At 44.8% G+C, this 13,111-nt stretch overlaps 1 protein-coding gene and 1 pseudogene across 5 annotated transcripts in view; both read left to right on the plus strand.

Annotated features, from left to right (window-relative positions):
• Positions 1–13,111, plus strand: part of LOC119956978 (far upstream element-binding protein 2-like) — a 62,883-nt gene that overhangs the window by 21,249 nt on the left and 28,523 nt on the right. For 3 of the 5 annotated variants that reach the window (XM_038784551.1, XM_038784553.1, XM_038784552.1), the window contains exons 3-9: positions 2,035–2,073; positions 2,856–2,892; positions 3,609–3,658; positions 4,947–5,018; positions 6,725–6,739; positions 12,350–12,407; positions 12,819–12,990. In XM_038784551.1, the coding sequence (XP_038640479.1) occupies positions 2,035–2,073; positions 2,856–2,892; positions 3,609–3,658; positions 4,947–5,018; positions 6,725–6,739; positions 12,350–12,407; positions 12,819–12,990 (443 nt within the window). The remainder of the gene's footprint in view (positions 1–2,034; positions 2,074–2,855; positions 2,893–3,608; positions 3,659–4,946; positions 5,019–6,724; positions 6,740–12,349; positions 12,408–12,818; positions 12,991–13,111) is intronic. The other 2 variants (XM_038784554.1, XM_038784555.1) reach the window with 2 other exon arrangements.
• Positions 8,683–9,267, plus strand: LOC119956980 (annotated as a pseudogene).

Here is a 13,111-nt window from a genome sequence, read left to right on the forward strand (position 1 = left end):
TCAGCACTAGGAAGAGAGAGAGAGAGACCATTGTGGAAAAAGAAATTGGTGTACTGATTCTCCTGAAGCTCAAGGTATGGTTTAGTCCAGAATTCATTGTGGAATAGTTCTAACAACCAGTGTGCTTGTTTACTTTTATGTGAGTTGTGTCCTTATGAAGGGTGTAATATAATAGTGTAGCAGAAATATGTAACATACACTTACGAATAAAATCCATGTCATATATTTGAGAAATGGGCATGAAGACTGAGATCAAGTAAAATCTATCTGAATTCAGTTATGCTGACATTGACAATGTTGTCGATTTTTTTTTTTCTTCTCTTGTTTTGATGTATTTGCATAAAGCTTTCAGTTCAAGTGTCTAATGTCTTATTTTTACTCTGCTGCTGTGAGCATCGAAGATCCCATCCCAACCTTCTCTGGTTGAAATTTGATACCGATGCCAAAGCTATTAAACGTTTTGGAATTAAGGTATCAAATTGAAACCATCAGATTGCAACCAATCTCGCAGCCTTGAGCCTGTTACTCCTTTCCTGACTTCCTTTGCTGTGTCAGTGGAGTGTGTTTTCTGAATGTTCTGAGGATGTGCTGATGCAAGAGATAAAATGCAAGGTTTTCTTCCCCCAATGTTTGGCTTGTACCAGTTTTACCACCTCAATAGGCCCAATTCTCTTGATAACTGAATTTGATTGCTTCACTCGGTTAGAATTACAACAGAATCCATGTATGCTTCTCAGAATCGATTAGCGTTCTAGATTAAAACACAATCTGCTTCAGTTTTACTTGTATTTTCCTCACTTTAATTTGCTAAAGTGACGTTCTATAGTTAGGTTCTGCATTTAAGTGAGTGTTCTTGCACACTAACAATTCATTATGAGGACCTCTATCTGTATCTTTGTCGAGTGCTTTGTTCTTCCTCCAAACTTCCTGTTCCCCTGATTTTTAGTCTTTTGTCAATGTTTACTGCCAAATGACCATGTTAATATTTCCAGTGCAATGTTTTTTGTCACCGCAGTGTAGTTGCAGGTTCTGCCCACTAGCTGGCACCATGGGACAGGTCTTTCATCCATATCGTCTCTCAGATCAACTGACTGGGCCACACCACGGGCAAATCACTGCTGTTAAAACAGTCCACTTTGCTGCGTTAAGCGCTCCCTCTGCTTTCACTGTACCTCATTTATAAGTCAACATGCCACAAGGAAAACCCCTGTTTGAATACATCATCATTTTAATGACCGATTAGCTGGAAAGTTATTCCTCACGTCTCTGCATCAGTGACCTGGGTGTTCTGAGGCAAGTGCCATCGTCCCGCCCCCACCGTTTCCTCCCTCAAGTACCCAGCATCCATCGAAGTATCCGTCTGTGTATTTTCAGACCAAAGGATCTTGCAGCTGAAACCCAGCAACCCTGTCGGAGCGTCTCTTAAGCTCCAGTGTCTCTTTACTCAGTACTGCGTATGTCTCAACCCATCCAACGCAACTCTGCTCCCCGCCGGAACCTGAGGGAGGACTGCTAAATATTTACTGAATCCAACTGATGTTGCTATTTATCCTACATTTTAATACCGGTAATGGATGCTCATTAAATTCAATGGTGAAGAGACACGTGTAGCCAGAATTTCATCTAATAGAGGAATTTGAAATGTTCACTTAAGTTCCGGCACTGGTTACCCCGAACGGTTTGCAGAGCCTGTTTTATAAAGTAGCAAATCCTCTGAGCCAGCATAATAAATTTAGAAAATGGGACTTGCCACCTAGGTTGAATTAACAGTTTGTAAATGAAATTGATAATTGGGAGACCAGACTTGTTTACTTGTGGCAGCAGGGTGCCAAATGTATCAATGTTTATGGTGCTCTGGGAATATTGAATCTGTGCAATAGATGGGAGGTGGGGGGGGGGGGGTGAAGAAATGTGTGAAGAACATCTTCAGTGATGGGACAGCAGATGACGTGAGTGCTTTTGACATTCTGAACAGCTGCAGTTATTTATTCCTTGCAAAGTGTTTTGAAAAAGAATCCCCTTTTTCTCTTGCAGATCAGCCTGACAGTAAAAAAATAGCAGCACAAAGCGATCGTAAGTAGTCTTGTTCTTATTTGCACCTATGAAAATGATTTGATCAGCTTTGTCACTGAGAGTTCAAACAGATATGATTTGGGCACATGAACTGTCCTGGTACCACAGCCAGCTGCTGTTTCACACTTGGATTTCAATCAAACTTTAGCAGTCAAACTGCCTGGAGTTATAACACCAAATTTCAAATTCTGTTCATCCAAAATTTGTTTGTTGACAAGGGGGCACTTAAAGTGCTGTCGAATTTTACAGATCAATGAGTAGTGGTGAGGGTAGAATTAAGAGCATCACACAGTGCACAAGGCAGGTAGTATATTGGCTGATTCACAACATCGACAAGAAAATGTAGTGTTGGCCAGTTGGCAGCGGCCTTTCACTGTAAATTGGTCGCTCGGTTCATTGGCAGCCTGGTTATTTGCTATATTCCCACATTTTGCACCACATCTGCGACTGTGGCTTAAAATCAGTGTGACTGTAATTTGTTTGGTTTGTTGACTGAATATTTCTGAGGGATCTTCTGATGGATAAAATAGCTCGTCATTTTCCTCCATTTAATGGACATTGTCCTAACGCGGAGCGTCTGGGTACTCAGCAATTAAATGACTTTCATTTTGGTGAAAAGTGATTCAGAACTGATGAACATGGTGGGCAATTATGCTGAAGGAGTTTGAATAAATTTGATATTGGTCACGTTTATGACCAGTGTAACGCGACTTTGTTGCTGTTTGTGTTGCATTTGGGGAGTGTATTTTTTTCCTTAACTTGGTCCCTGTCTTCTTCCTTAGCGATCGGAGCTCAGCTTGCAGCAATACATCAGCAAAGGTAAGAGCTTGCTTGATGATGAAGGTATATATGGAGCTTGCCCCTCATGGATCAGAGATGGAGTCCAACTCTTGGGCATGCCCATCAGATGATCCAACATTCAATCCCCTGTCTGTGCTGTCAGCCGACCCTGGCTGCGAAAGCACCCACACAGCACAAGGCTACAGTTCAGGACGGGTCTGCTTTAGTCTGAAGTCCCGTTCGTGATCACAATACAGCGATCTTTACCAGAAACCTGTCTGTTGTGACCTCTTGAGTCTGAAAGCCTCTCCGTGCTCGATCCAAACTCACATGTGAATAGTGGACGCTTCAATGGGGTATGCAATGGTGTCAAACCCCTGTAGAGCTGAGCTCCAAGAGACAGCCCCTTCAGGAGTGACGGAAATGAAAAGGAAAAAAAACTTGTTCAAAACAAGTTTCTTCAAAGGTAAATTGTTGAACAGTTTAGAATTGGAGAGGTGTCCAATGTGGTTACCACATCGCAAGTCAGCAGTTATGTCGTGCTGCAAGCAATGAGTATGCAGCATGTTCAATAAGGCATTATTTAAGAGACTTGGACACCATGAAGTAGTGGCCTGTTGGTTCATACCTGGCCACCCAAGTGCTGATAATCCTATTTTTCCAAGTGGAAAATTGGGGAGAGCGAATCCTGGGAATCTCTTGTGCATTTTGTTTCTGTCAGTTTGTTTGGTTTTGGCATCTATCTTCTTTTGCAGGGCAACCCTTACAGAGGATTACAGAGTGCCAGATGGGATGGTTGGTCTCGGTAAGTTTATGTTGGAGTAATGAGCAAGTGAAGTTTTTAATTTTCAGTTTAATCCTCATATCGCTGAAGGGAAGGCACCGACTCCAGTACCTTGTCCAAGTAACCTTTCCTCATGAGACCAGACAGCTCATATCCTGACCCAATTCCCAACCATCTGCAGAGAAGGGGCTGTCTGATTTTGAATGTTGAATAAACAGCTGGTCCTGTAGCTTCTCTGTGTCCTGGAAGTTAGATCTGTAGTAAATATGTAGCATCTTTGTCTGAGGGTGTCTAATGCTTAAAAAGAGAACAAATGGAGATTGTTTAAACTTTGACTTTTAAAGTGTGTGATACGGTATGGCTCACAATGTTTTTTAAATAATTCATACTAGCGTTTTAAATTCCCTTCTACTGATACACTTGATGGCTGTTAGCAATTGTTCCTGTAGACAATTTATTGTAAATCTTGCACTGGGACAATCGATTAAACAGCTGGGTGAGTAATTCCCACAAAAATAACCCCATAATCATGTGCTTAAATACTTCAAATCAGCAGGTGGCAATGTTGTAATCCCCCAACTTTGATTTGTTGTGAGTGAAACACAATCTCAAAGTGAGATGGTCCAAGTTGATGCAGCCCTGTGCAGTGGTGTGTTAATAATCTTGTAGAATGCTCAATTTGTTCCTACGATCTATAACCTGAGGGCGGAGCATTAGTCAGGGATCCTTCTGGTTGCTATCTAACCTCTTGCAGAAGTATTTTGAGTGTGATGGTGTAGTTTTGTTGGTTTGTTCCATGAACCCGTCATCCCCCAAATCCCTCGACGCTCTCCAGTCTCAATGATGCTAAATGGTCACTTGGGGCAAGATACTGAAGGCCTCCCGCCATCTGTGGAACCATACAAAGGAACCTATTATCTTCAGATGTGGGGTGAGAAGAAATTATGGTAACAGGAAATCTGAGATTCTCATGGGGATATGAAGTGCGGCAGTCTTTTGTGAGGATGGAGGCAATATGCTTTTGGTGGGGGGGGGGGGGGGGGGGGGGGGGGGGGGAGCGGATCAGGTCATGATTCCATGTATAGTCGCCTGTTACTTGTAACACGCATGCTCACTTTATTGTTTTACAAGTATCAAACTGTATTAAGCTGTTTGATTTCCAAGACTGCCACTATATTACATTGATCTGTATTACTGACAGCAAGGAAAGGTGCCCCAAGTATTTGGATGTAGTGTATTTGGATGAACAAGGTGTGTGGCCGCCTGTGGTGTAAGCCTGCCCAATTTGTGACATCTTGGTTTGTTTCAGTTATAGGCAGAGGTGGGGAACAGATAAACCGAATACAACAGGAGTCTGGTTGCAAAGTACAGATTGCACCAGGTATTTAAGCTTTCATCTCGTTTCTTTGCTCGAGTTCAAACTTCTGGCATTCCCCATTGCCGTCTTTTATGACATTCTATTGCAAGTGTCATATATGTACATTGTTTTTTTAAATACATTTAGAGTACCCAATTATTTTTTCCAATTAAGGGGCAATTTAGCGTGGCCAATCCACCTAACCACATCTTTTGGGTTGTGGGGGTGAAACCCACGCAGACACGGGGAGAATGTGCAAACTCCACACGGACAGTGACCCAGGGCCGGGATTCGAACCCAGGTCCTCAGCGCCGTAGGCAGCAATGCTAGCCACTGTGCTGCCCCATATATGTACATTGTTGAAGGTTAAATTAAAGGTCTTTTTAGGGCTGAGGAATGTGAATTCTCAGATTGTCATACTATCTCTGTCATGAATCTGACATTCTTGTCAGTTGAATTGATGAACAGAAATAAATGTTAGAATTGCTTGAATGGGCAGCACAGTGGTGCAGTGGGTAGCATGGCTGACTCACGGCGCCGAGGTCCCAGGTTCGATCCCGGCTCTGGGTCACTGTCCGTGTGGAGTTTGCGCATTCTCCCCGTGTCTGTGTGGGTCTCACCCCACACAACCCAAAGATGTGCAGGTCAGGTGGATTGGCCACGTTCAATTGCCCTTAATTGGAAAATAATTGGGTACTCTAAATTTTAAAAAAATTAATGTAAACTAATGTAGGCCCCTTACAGTCAGAAACGGGTGAATTCATAACAGGGAGCAAAGAAATGGCTCAGGAACTAAATTTGTACTTTGCTTCTGTCTTCAAAAAGGAAGACATGAATAAATACCAGAGGTTCTGAGAAGTTTTAGTGAGGAGCAGAAGGAAATTGGTATGAGTAGAGAAATGGGGAAATGAATGGGATTGGAGGCGGATAAATCTCCAGGACTTGATAATCTTCATCCCATAGTACCGTTAAAAAAAATTTAGAGTACCCAATTCAATTTTTTCCAATTAAGGGGCAATTTAGCCTATTCGATCCACCTATCCTGCACATCTTTGGGTTGTGGGGGTGAAACCCACGCAGACACGGGGAGCATGTGCAAACTCCACGCGGACAGTGACCCAGAGCCGGGATCGAACCTCGGCGCCGTGAGGCAGCAGGGCTGCCACCATGCTACCCATCCCAGAGTACTTAAGGAAGTGGCCCTAGAAATAGTAGATCTATTGGTGGTCATTTTACAAAATTCTTTGGACTCTGGAATGGTTCCTCCAGATTGGAGGGTAGCTAATATTTTTTAAATATAAATTTAGAGTGGCCAATTATTTTTCTTTTATTTAAAAAAAACTCACACCTTGTTAAGTTGTAGAAAAGAGTTATCCAGGACCCCAGTTCCAACTGTCCCTTTCTCTTTGGTTGGCAGCAGCTGTTGAGCAAGGACATAATTTGGCGCAGTGGTTATAACTTCAATGGTCAAATAACCTACCAAAGCTTCTTGTCTTGGTTGTTTTGTAATGAATGATTACTTGGCCAAGATATCATGTACCTCAAACCTGTACCTGTTGTAATATTACTGATAATCAAAATATTTTTCAAAATAAAACTGAGTGAAGGAATTGTGTGTCTAAGTTGTAATTGTAATGTATCCCGGGGTTTGGGCGACTATTCAGGATTTGGTGCCAACAGCTTGAGTTGGTGGAAATCATAATAAATTGCAATTTTTCTTTCTTCCTCAGGGCCAAATAGTGATGGTGAGTAGAACTACATTTTGTGCTCTGTGTGCATAACATGCACGGCTTTACATTGCATCTTTCCACGTTTTGTGTTTTGCTAATTTTAGTCAAATAAAAATTCCGTGTTTACAAATTGATTATTTATGTTCACGCCAAAAATTTGATAAATTTTCGTCTGCCCCTCTTTCACCAGCAGATTCCAGTTCAGTTGATGCCCCTCCAAAAATAGCTTCACTGCATCAGAGATCTGAACGCTGCATTAAGTTTCTCTACTGCAGCCTGAGAAGGCAGTGGTGTTTATTGACCGTGTAAATATAGCATGCTGCACGTGTCGGCATCTTCCCGGTTAACTTTTTTTTCGAATAAACATTTTATTGAGCTTTTACAACAAAACAAACAATGTACGTGAATCTATAAACATAGTGCAAAAGCCGGACGGTTGCCACCTCCGGGCGAACCCTAACAGCGACCCTCTCAAGGCGAACTTGATTTTCTCCAAACCGAGAAAGCTAGCCATATCAGATAGCCAGGTCTCTGACTTCGGGGGCTTTGAGTCCCTCCAAGCTAATAATATCTGCCTCCAGGGAAGCAAAGGCCAGAACGTCTGCCTCTTTCTCCTCCTGGATTCCCGGGACTTCCGACATCCCGAAAATCGCCACCTCTGGACTCGGTGCCACCCTTGGTTTTAACGCCATGGACATGACATCTGCAAACCCCTGCCAAAATCCCTGAAGCTTTGGACATGTCCAGAACATGTGGACATGGTTCGCTGGTCCTCCCGCACATTTTGCACACCTGTCTTCCACCCCAAAGAATCTGCTCATCTGGGCCAATGTCATGTGAGCCGGTGAACAATCTTGAATTGTATCAGGCTGAGCCTGGCACATGTTAACGTGTTGACTCTACTCAACGCGTCCGCCCATAGACCATCCTCTGTCTCTCCTCCCAACTCCTCTTCCTACTTGCGCTTCAGCTCCTCAGTCTGCGTGTCTTCTGACCCCATAAGTTCTTTGTAAATGTCAGAGACCCTCCCTTCTCCCACCCACCCTCTGGAAACTACCCTGTCCTGTATCCCCCTTGGTGGTAGGAGCGGGAAGGTTGAAATCTGTCTACTTAGGAAGTCCCGCACCTGCAGGTACCTGAATTTGTTTCCCCTCACCAATCCAAATTTCTCCTCCAGCTCCCTCAAACTCGGAAAGCTCCCCTCTATAAACATATCCCCCATCCTCTCAATCCCTACACTCTGCCATCTCCGAAACCCCCCCCCCCCCCATCCTTACTTCCCGGGGCAAACCGGAGATTATTACAGATTGGAGACCAAACCGATGCTCCCTCTGCTCTCGCATGTCTCCTCCATTGCCCCCAGACTCTCAGGGCTGCCACCACCACTGGGTTGGTGGACTACCGTGCCGGCGGGAACGGCAGAGACACCGTTATCAATGGCGCCCCCCCCAACCACAACCACACCACCCACTTCCTGATCATGGCTCTATTCGCCGCCCAATAGTAGTTACTGAAGTTCGGCAATGCCAGCCCGCCCTCTCCCTGGCTCCGCTCAATCATCTCCTTCTTTACTCTCTGGGTCTTGCCTGCACGTACAAAGCCAGAGATCACTTTGTTGACCCTTTAAAAAAGGACTGCGGAATAAAGATGGGGAGACACTGAAACACAAACAGGAATCTCGGAAGGACCACCATCTTCACCGTCTGCACCCTCTCAGCTAGTGACAACGGGAGCGCATCCCACCTCCAGAAATCGTCCTTCATTTGGTCTACTAGTCGGGCCAGATTTAGTTTATGCTGCCGGTCCCATTCCCGCGCCACTTGGATGCCTAGATACTGAAAGCTCTACCACCACTCTAAACGGCAGCTCCCCCAATCGCATCTCCTGTCCCCTTGCCTGGACTGCAAACATCTCCCTTTTCCCCTTATTCAGTTCCATCCCCTCTATTGGGTCCAATACATACAGGAGCGCTCTTTTCACCGGCGGCCATTGAAGCAGGAGGCCAATATGAAGTTCAATCCCTATGTGACATCTTCCTGGAGGAAGAACCGCAAAAGGCACTTCAATGCTCCATCTCACATCCGCAGGACAATTATGTCCCCTCCACTCTCTCTAAGGAGCTGAGGCAGAAATACAATGTTCGCTCAATGCCCATACGCAAGGATGATAAGGTTCAGGTCGTCAGAGGGCATTACAGGGGCCAGCAAATTGGTAAAGTTGTCCAAGTGTACAGAAAGAAGTATGTAATCTACATTGAGCGTGTACAACGTGAAAAAGCCAATGGTACCACAGTTCATGTTGGCATTCACCCCAGCAAGGTGGTGATTACCAGGCTAAAGCTAGACCAGGATCGTAAGAAGATCCTGGAACGTAAGTCCAAATCTCGCCAAGTTGGTAAAGATAAGGGCAAAGACAAGGAAGAGTCTGTAGAAAAAATAATTGAATGTTGGAACTTTGCTACTTGCAATAAATGCAATTCGTTTACTTTTACCAAACCCTTATTTTTCAACTTACTTTCATGTCAATAACAAACTCATTCAATTCCAGTTGATTGTGTGTTAGGAGTGAATTTACTTAATTTCTATACTATGGAAATTTTCATGTGTGAAGAAACGTTCAGCTTAAAGCGGCAGTTCTTTCAATTTCTCCTTCTGTGGGAAAGCATCTTGCCATAATAGTTTCTGAAAGCAGTCAACAGAGTGTAAAATTCCTGTACCAGCCTCCCCGGACAGGCGCCGGAATGTGGCGACTAGGGGCTTGTCACAGTAACTTCATTAAAGCCTACTCGTGACAATAAGCGATTTTCATTTCATTTTTCAAATGCCGATATTGTACCACTATGTGACAGAGCATTTGAATTTTTAAAAGTTTCAAAGTTGGATCGGCCAACATGTATTGACCATCCCGAGTTGGCCTTGAGGTGATGACGAGCTGCCTTCTTGAACCGCAAACTTGTATTTGAATGAACCACACAAATCCACCCAGTCCCAAATTCTGGTCACAATTACAGTCTGCAATCAAAATGTACTGAAGGATGGAATTGAACTGTTTGACAATGGCGAATTGTGAGGGTAGCATTTGAATTGAATAGGTTGTATGTGATGCCTAAATTATTCGAGGCTGAGTGTGAAATGTGGGAATCAGACTGGGGTATAAGGTGCACCCCCAATTTTAGTCACTCCACAATTGTCAGCTGCATAAGCTCTGGATCTACCCTAAACCCCTCTACCTCACTACTTTTCTTTCCCCCCTTTAAGAAGCTCCCTAAAACCCCTCTTCTCCCTTGAGGTTCCTTAAGACCTATCTATCTCTTTGACAAAGCTTTTGGTCATCTTTCCAGATTTCTCCTGTGGGTTGCCAAAAAATGGACAAACACTGGTTAAGTGCTTTGGAATGCTTTACTGTACTTTAAAATGGTTTTTTTTTTCTGTCTGCTGCAGAATTAAATTTAGATTAAATGATTCCTGTTGAGATAAAATCCGATATATGAAAATCTTGTTCATTGTTGCGATTAAAGTACATACTTTGTAACTTGTTTTTAATTTTAAAACAACAAGACCTCTTCAGTTAGCTAGCCTGAATTAGGGCTACAAAAAAGCAGCATGTTGTGTTAATTAAGTGTTAAATTAGGCACTGTTACTGTGCCTGTTTGGTGTACACCAAGGACTAATAAAATGCAATGAAGGATTTTTAAAAAAATACATACAGGAGCAGATAGTCTGCGCAGAGCGAAACTCTGCCCCCCCCCCCCCCCCCCCCCCCCCCCCCCCCCCCAAAAGGACCAGCCCCTTGAGATTCTCAGAGCAATTGCCAATGGCACTATGGCTAGTGCGAACAACAGTGGGGAGAGGGGGCATCCCTGTCTCATCCCCCGATGCAGCCTAAAATAGTCCGATGTTGTCCTATTCGTTCGCCACAGGAGCCTGAGACAGCAACCTGACCCAGTCAATAAAGCCCGCCCAAATCTGAACCTCCCAGCACTTCCCATAGATATTCCTATTCTACTCGATCCATTGCGACCACTGCCTCTACCTTCCGGGGGCATCATGATCACGTTTAATAGCCTTCTTACATTGGCCACCAACTGCCTTCCCTTAACAAATCCCGTCTGGTCCTCCTCAATAAGGTCTGGAATATAATCCTCAATCCTGGAGGACAAAATTTTGGCCAGCAGTTTACCGTCCACATTCAATAGGGATATTGGCCTGTAGGACCCACACAGCTCCAGGTTCTTGTCCAGCTTCAGGATCAGTGAAATTGTGGCCTGTGACATTGTCGGGGAAGCACCCCTTTCTCTCCCTCGCCTCATTGAATGTCCTCATCACAATGGCCCCAATATCCCAGAGAACATTTTATAAAACTCCACTGGGTACCCGTCCGGCCCCGGGGCCTTACCCGACTGCATGGCCTTCAGCCTCTCCGCTATCTCTTCCAACCCGATCGGGGCCCCAGCACTTCTACCAGCTCCCCGTCCACCTTTGGGAAATTCAGCCCCCCTAGGAAGTGCCTCATTCCCTCCGGCCCCGTTGGGGGTTTCCGACCCATACAGCCGACTGTAAAACTCCCTAAACGCCTTATTCACCCCTGCTGAGTCTCCAACCAGGTTCCCGTCTCCATCCTTTACTTTCCCTATCTCCCTGGCAGCCTCACTCTTTCTAAGCTGCTGCACAAGCATTCTGCTGGCCTTCTCTCCGTGCTCATGGATTGCCCCTTTGTCTTTCTCAGCTGCTCTACCGCCTTCCCTGTGGTTAACAAGCCGAACTCCGTCTGTAGCCTCCGCCGTTCCCTTAAAAACCCTGTCTCTGGGGTCTCTGCACACCTCCTATAGATCTGTAGTATCTCCTTTACCAGTTGGTCCGTCTCTGCCCTGTCTACCTTATCCCTGTGGGCCCGTACCGAGATCAGCTCTCCCCTGACCACCGCCTTCAATGCTTCCCAGACCACCGCTGCTGAAATTTCCCGTGTCGTTGACTTCCAGGTATACATTTTGTCTGCTGCCCGCACACCTCTTCGTCAGCTACAGGACCCATGTCTAACCTCCAGTGTGGACACTGGTTAATGTCTTTACTAACTTGTAGTTCAACTCCGTGCAGGGCATGGTGTGAGATTGTGATTGCCGAGTACCCCGTGTCCACCATCCCTGTCAGTAAAGCCATGCTCAGAAAAAATAATTTGATCCGGGAGTACACTGTATACACGTGTGAGAAGGAGAACTCCTTCACCCTCGACTGCCCAAATCTCCATGGGTCCACCATGGGGAATAGGTCCAAAAGTTCAACCCGAGCGGGAGCCACCAAATGTGCGACTTACTCCTTCATAGCCGCCACCGGAAGTCCTTTCCCAGTTAACTTCTGAAGAACTACATTATTCCTGATGCAATTGCGGAGAAACGTTAATCTGCGAAAATAATTGTGACTTTTGTCTGGCTGCCAAGTCCTTCTTCTCGTCTTTAATTTTCTCATCATGGAGGTTTATACTGTGACCCACTTGGTGATCTAGTAGAATTTAACTACTGCAATGGACAAGTCTTAAAGGGCTGTTTCTTCTCCCTTGAAGTATGTTTTTATTCATTGTGTTGGGAACTTATGCTTCAAAGACACTGAACTAGGAACTGTTTTCCTGCAGAAAGCGGAGGTTTGCCAGAACGATGCGTCTCGCTGACCGGGAACTCGGAGTCAATTCAGTAAGTACAAACTCTCCAGTTACTGTTAGCAATGATGGTCTGCTGTATAGTGGTGTAGAGCACCATGGCGGCAGCGCCTCTCCATGTCCCGTTTGGATGGCTACAGGAAAGAATCCTGGCTCACTTAATTTCAGTCCTATTCATCTGCACAGCTCTAATCATCCAGTTCAGAGAGCCTCTGTGCAGAAATCAATATTGTCTCATGCCACATATTATCAGAGAGGATGTGGAAAAGTAGCTCCTCTTGAAATGTTTGAGGAGGGTTTTCCTTCAACTTGCAGTTTCCTTTGTAAAGTCGCTGGGAGTTTTTCAGGGATTGGCTCTAGAGTGAGAAAATGTTTGCCAGTAATTAAAATAGCACTTAAATGTTTTGTGTAATGCCATTTGCATTCATATTGATTGTATTTACAGGGCCGCGAAGATGCTACTCGACGAGATTGTGTCGCGGGGTCGAGGCGGGCCTCCAGGTCAGACCCACGATACTACTAATGGCCAAAATGGATCCATTCAGGAGATTGTGATCCCAGCAGGAAAGGCTGGACTAATTATTGGCAAAGGGGGCGAGACCATCAAACAACTTCAGGTACAGCGGGGAAGACGAGGAAGAAACTTGATGGGTTAAAATCTAAATGATCCATTGCAGCCAGTCTGAAAGATGAAAATGACTTTATTCTGTATCAAATCGAAGTCCCCAAACAGAGTGG

Source organism: Scyliorhinus canicula, chromosome 25, assembly GCF_902713615.1.
Source record: "Scyliorhinus canicula chromosome 25, sScyCan1.1, whole genome shotgun sequence".
NCBI classification, from domain to species: domain Eukaryota; kingdom Metazoa; phylum Chordata; class Chondrichthyes; order Carcharhiniformes; family Scyliorhinidae; genus Scyliorhinus; species Scyliorhinus canicula.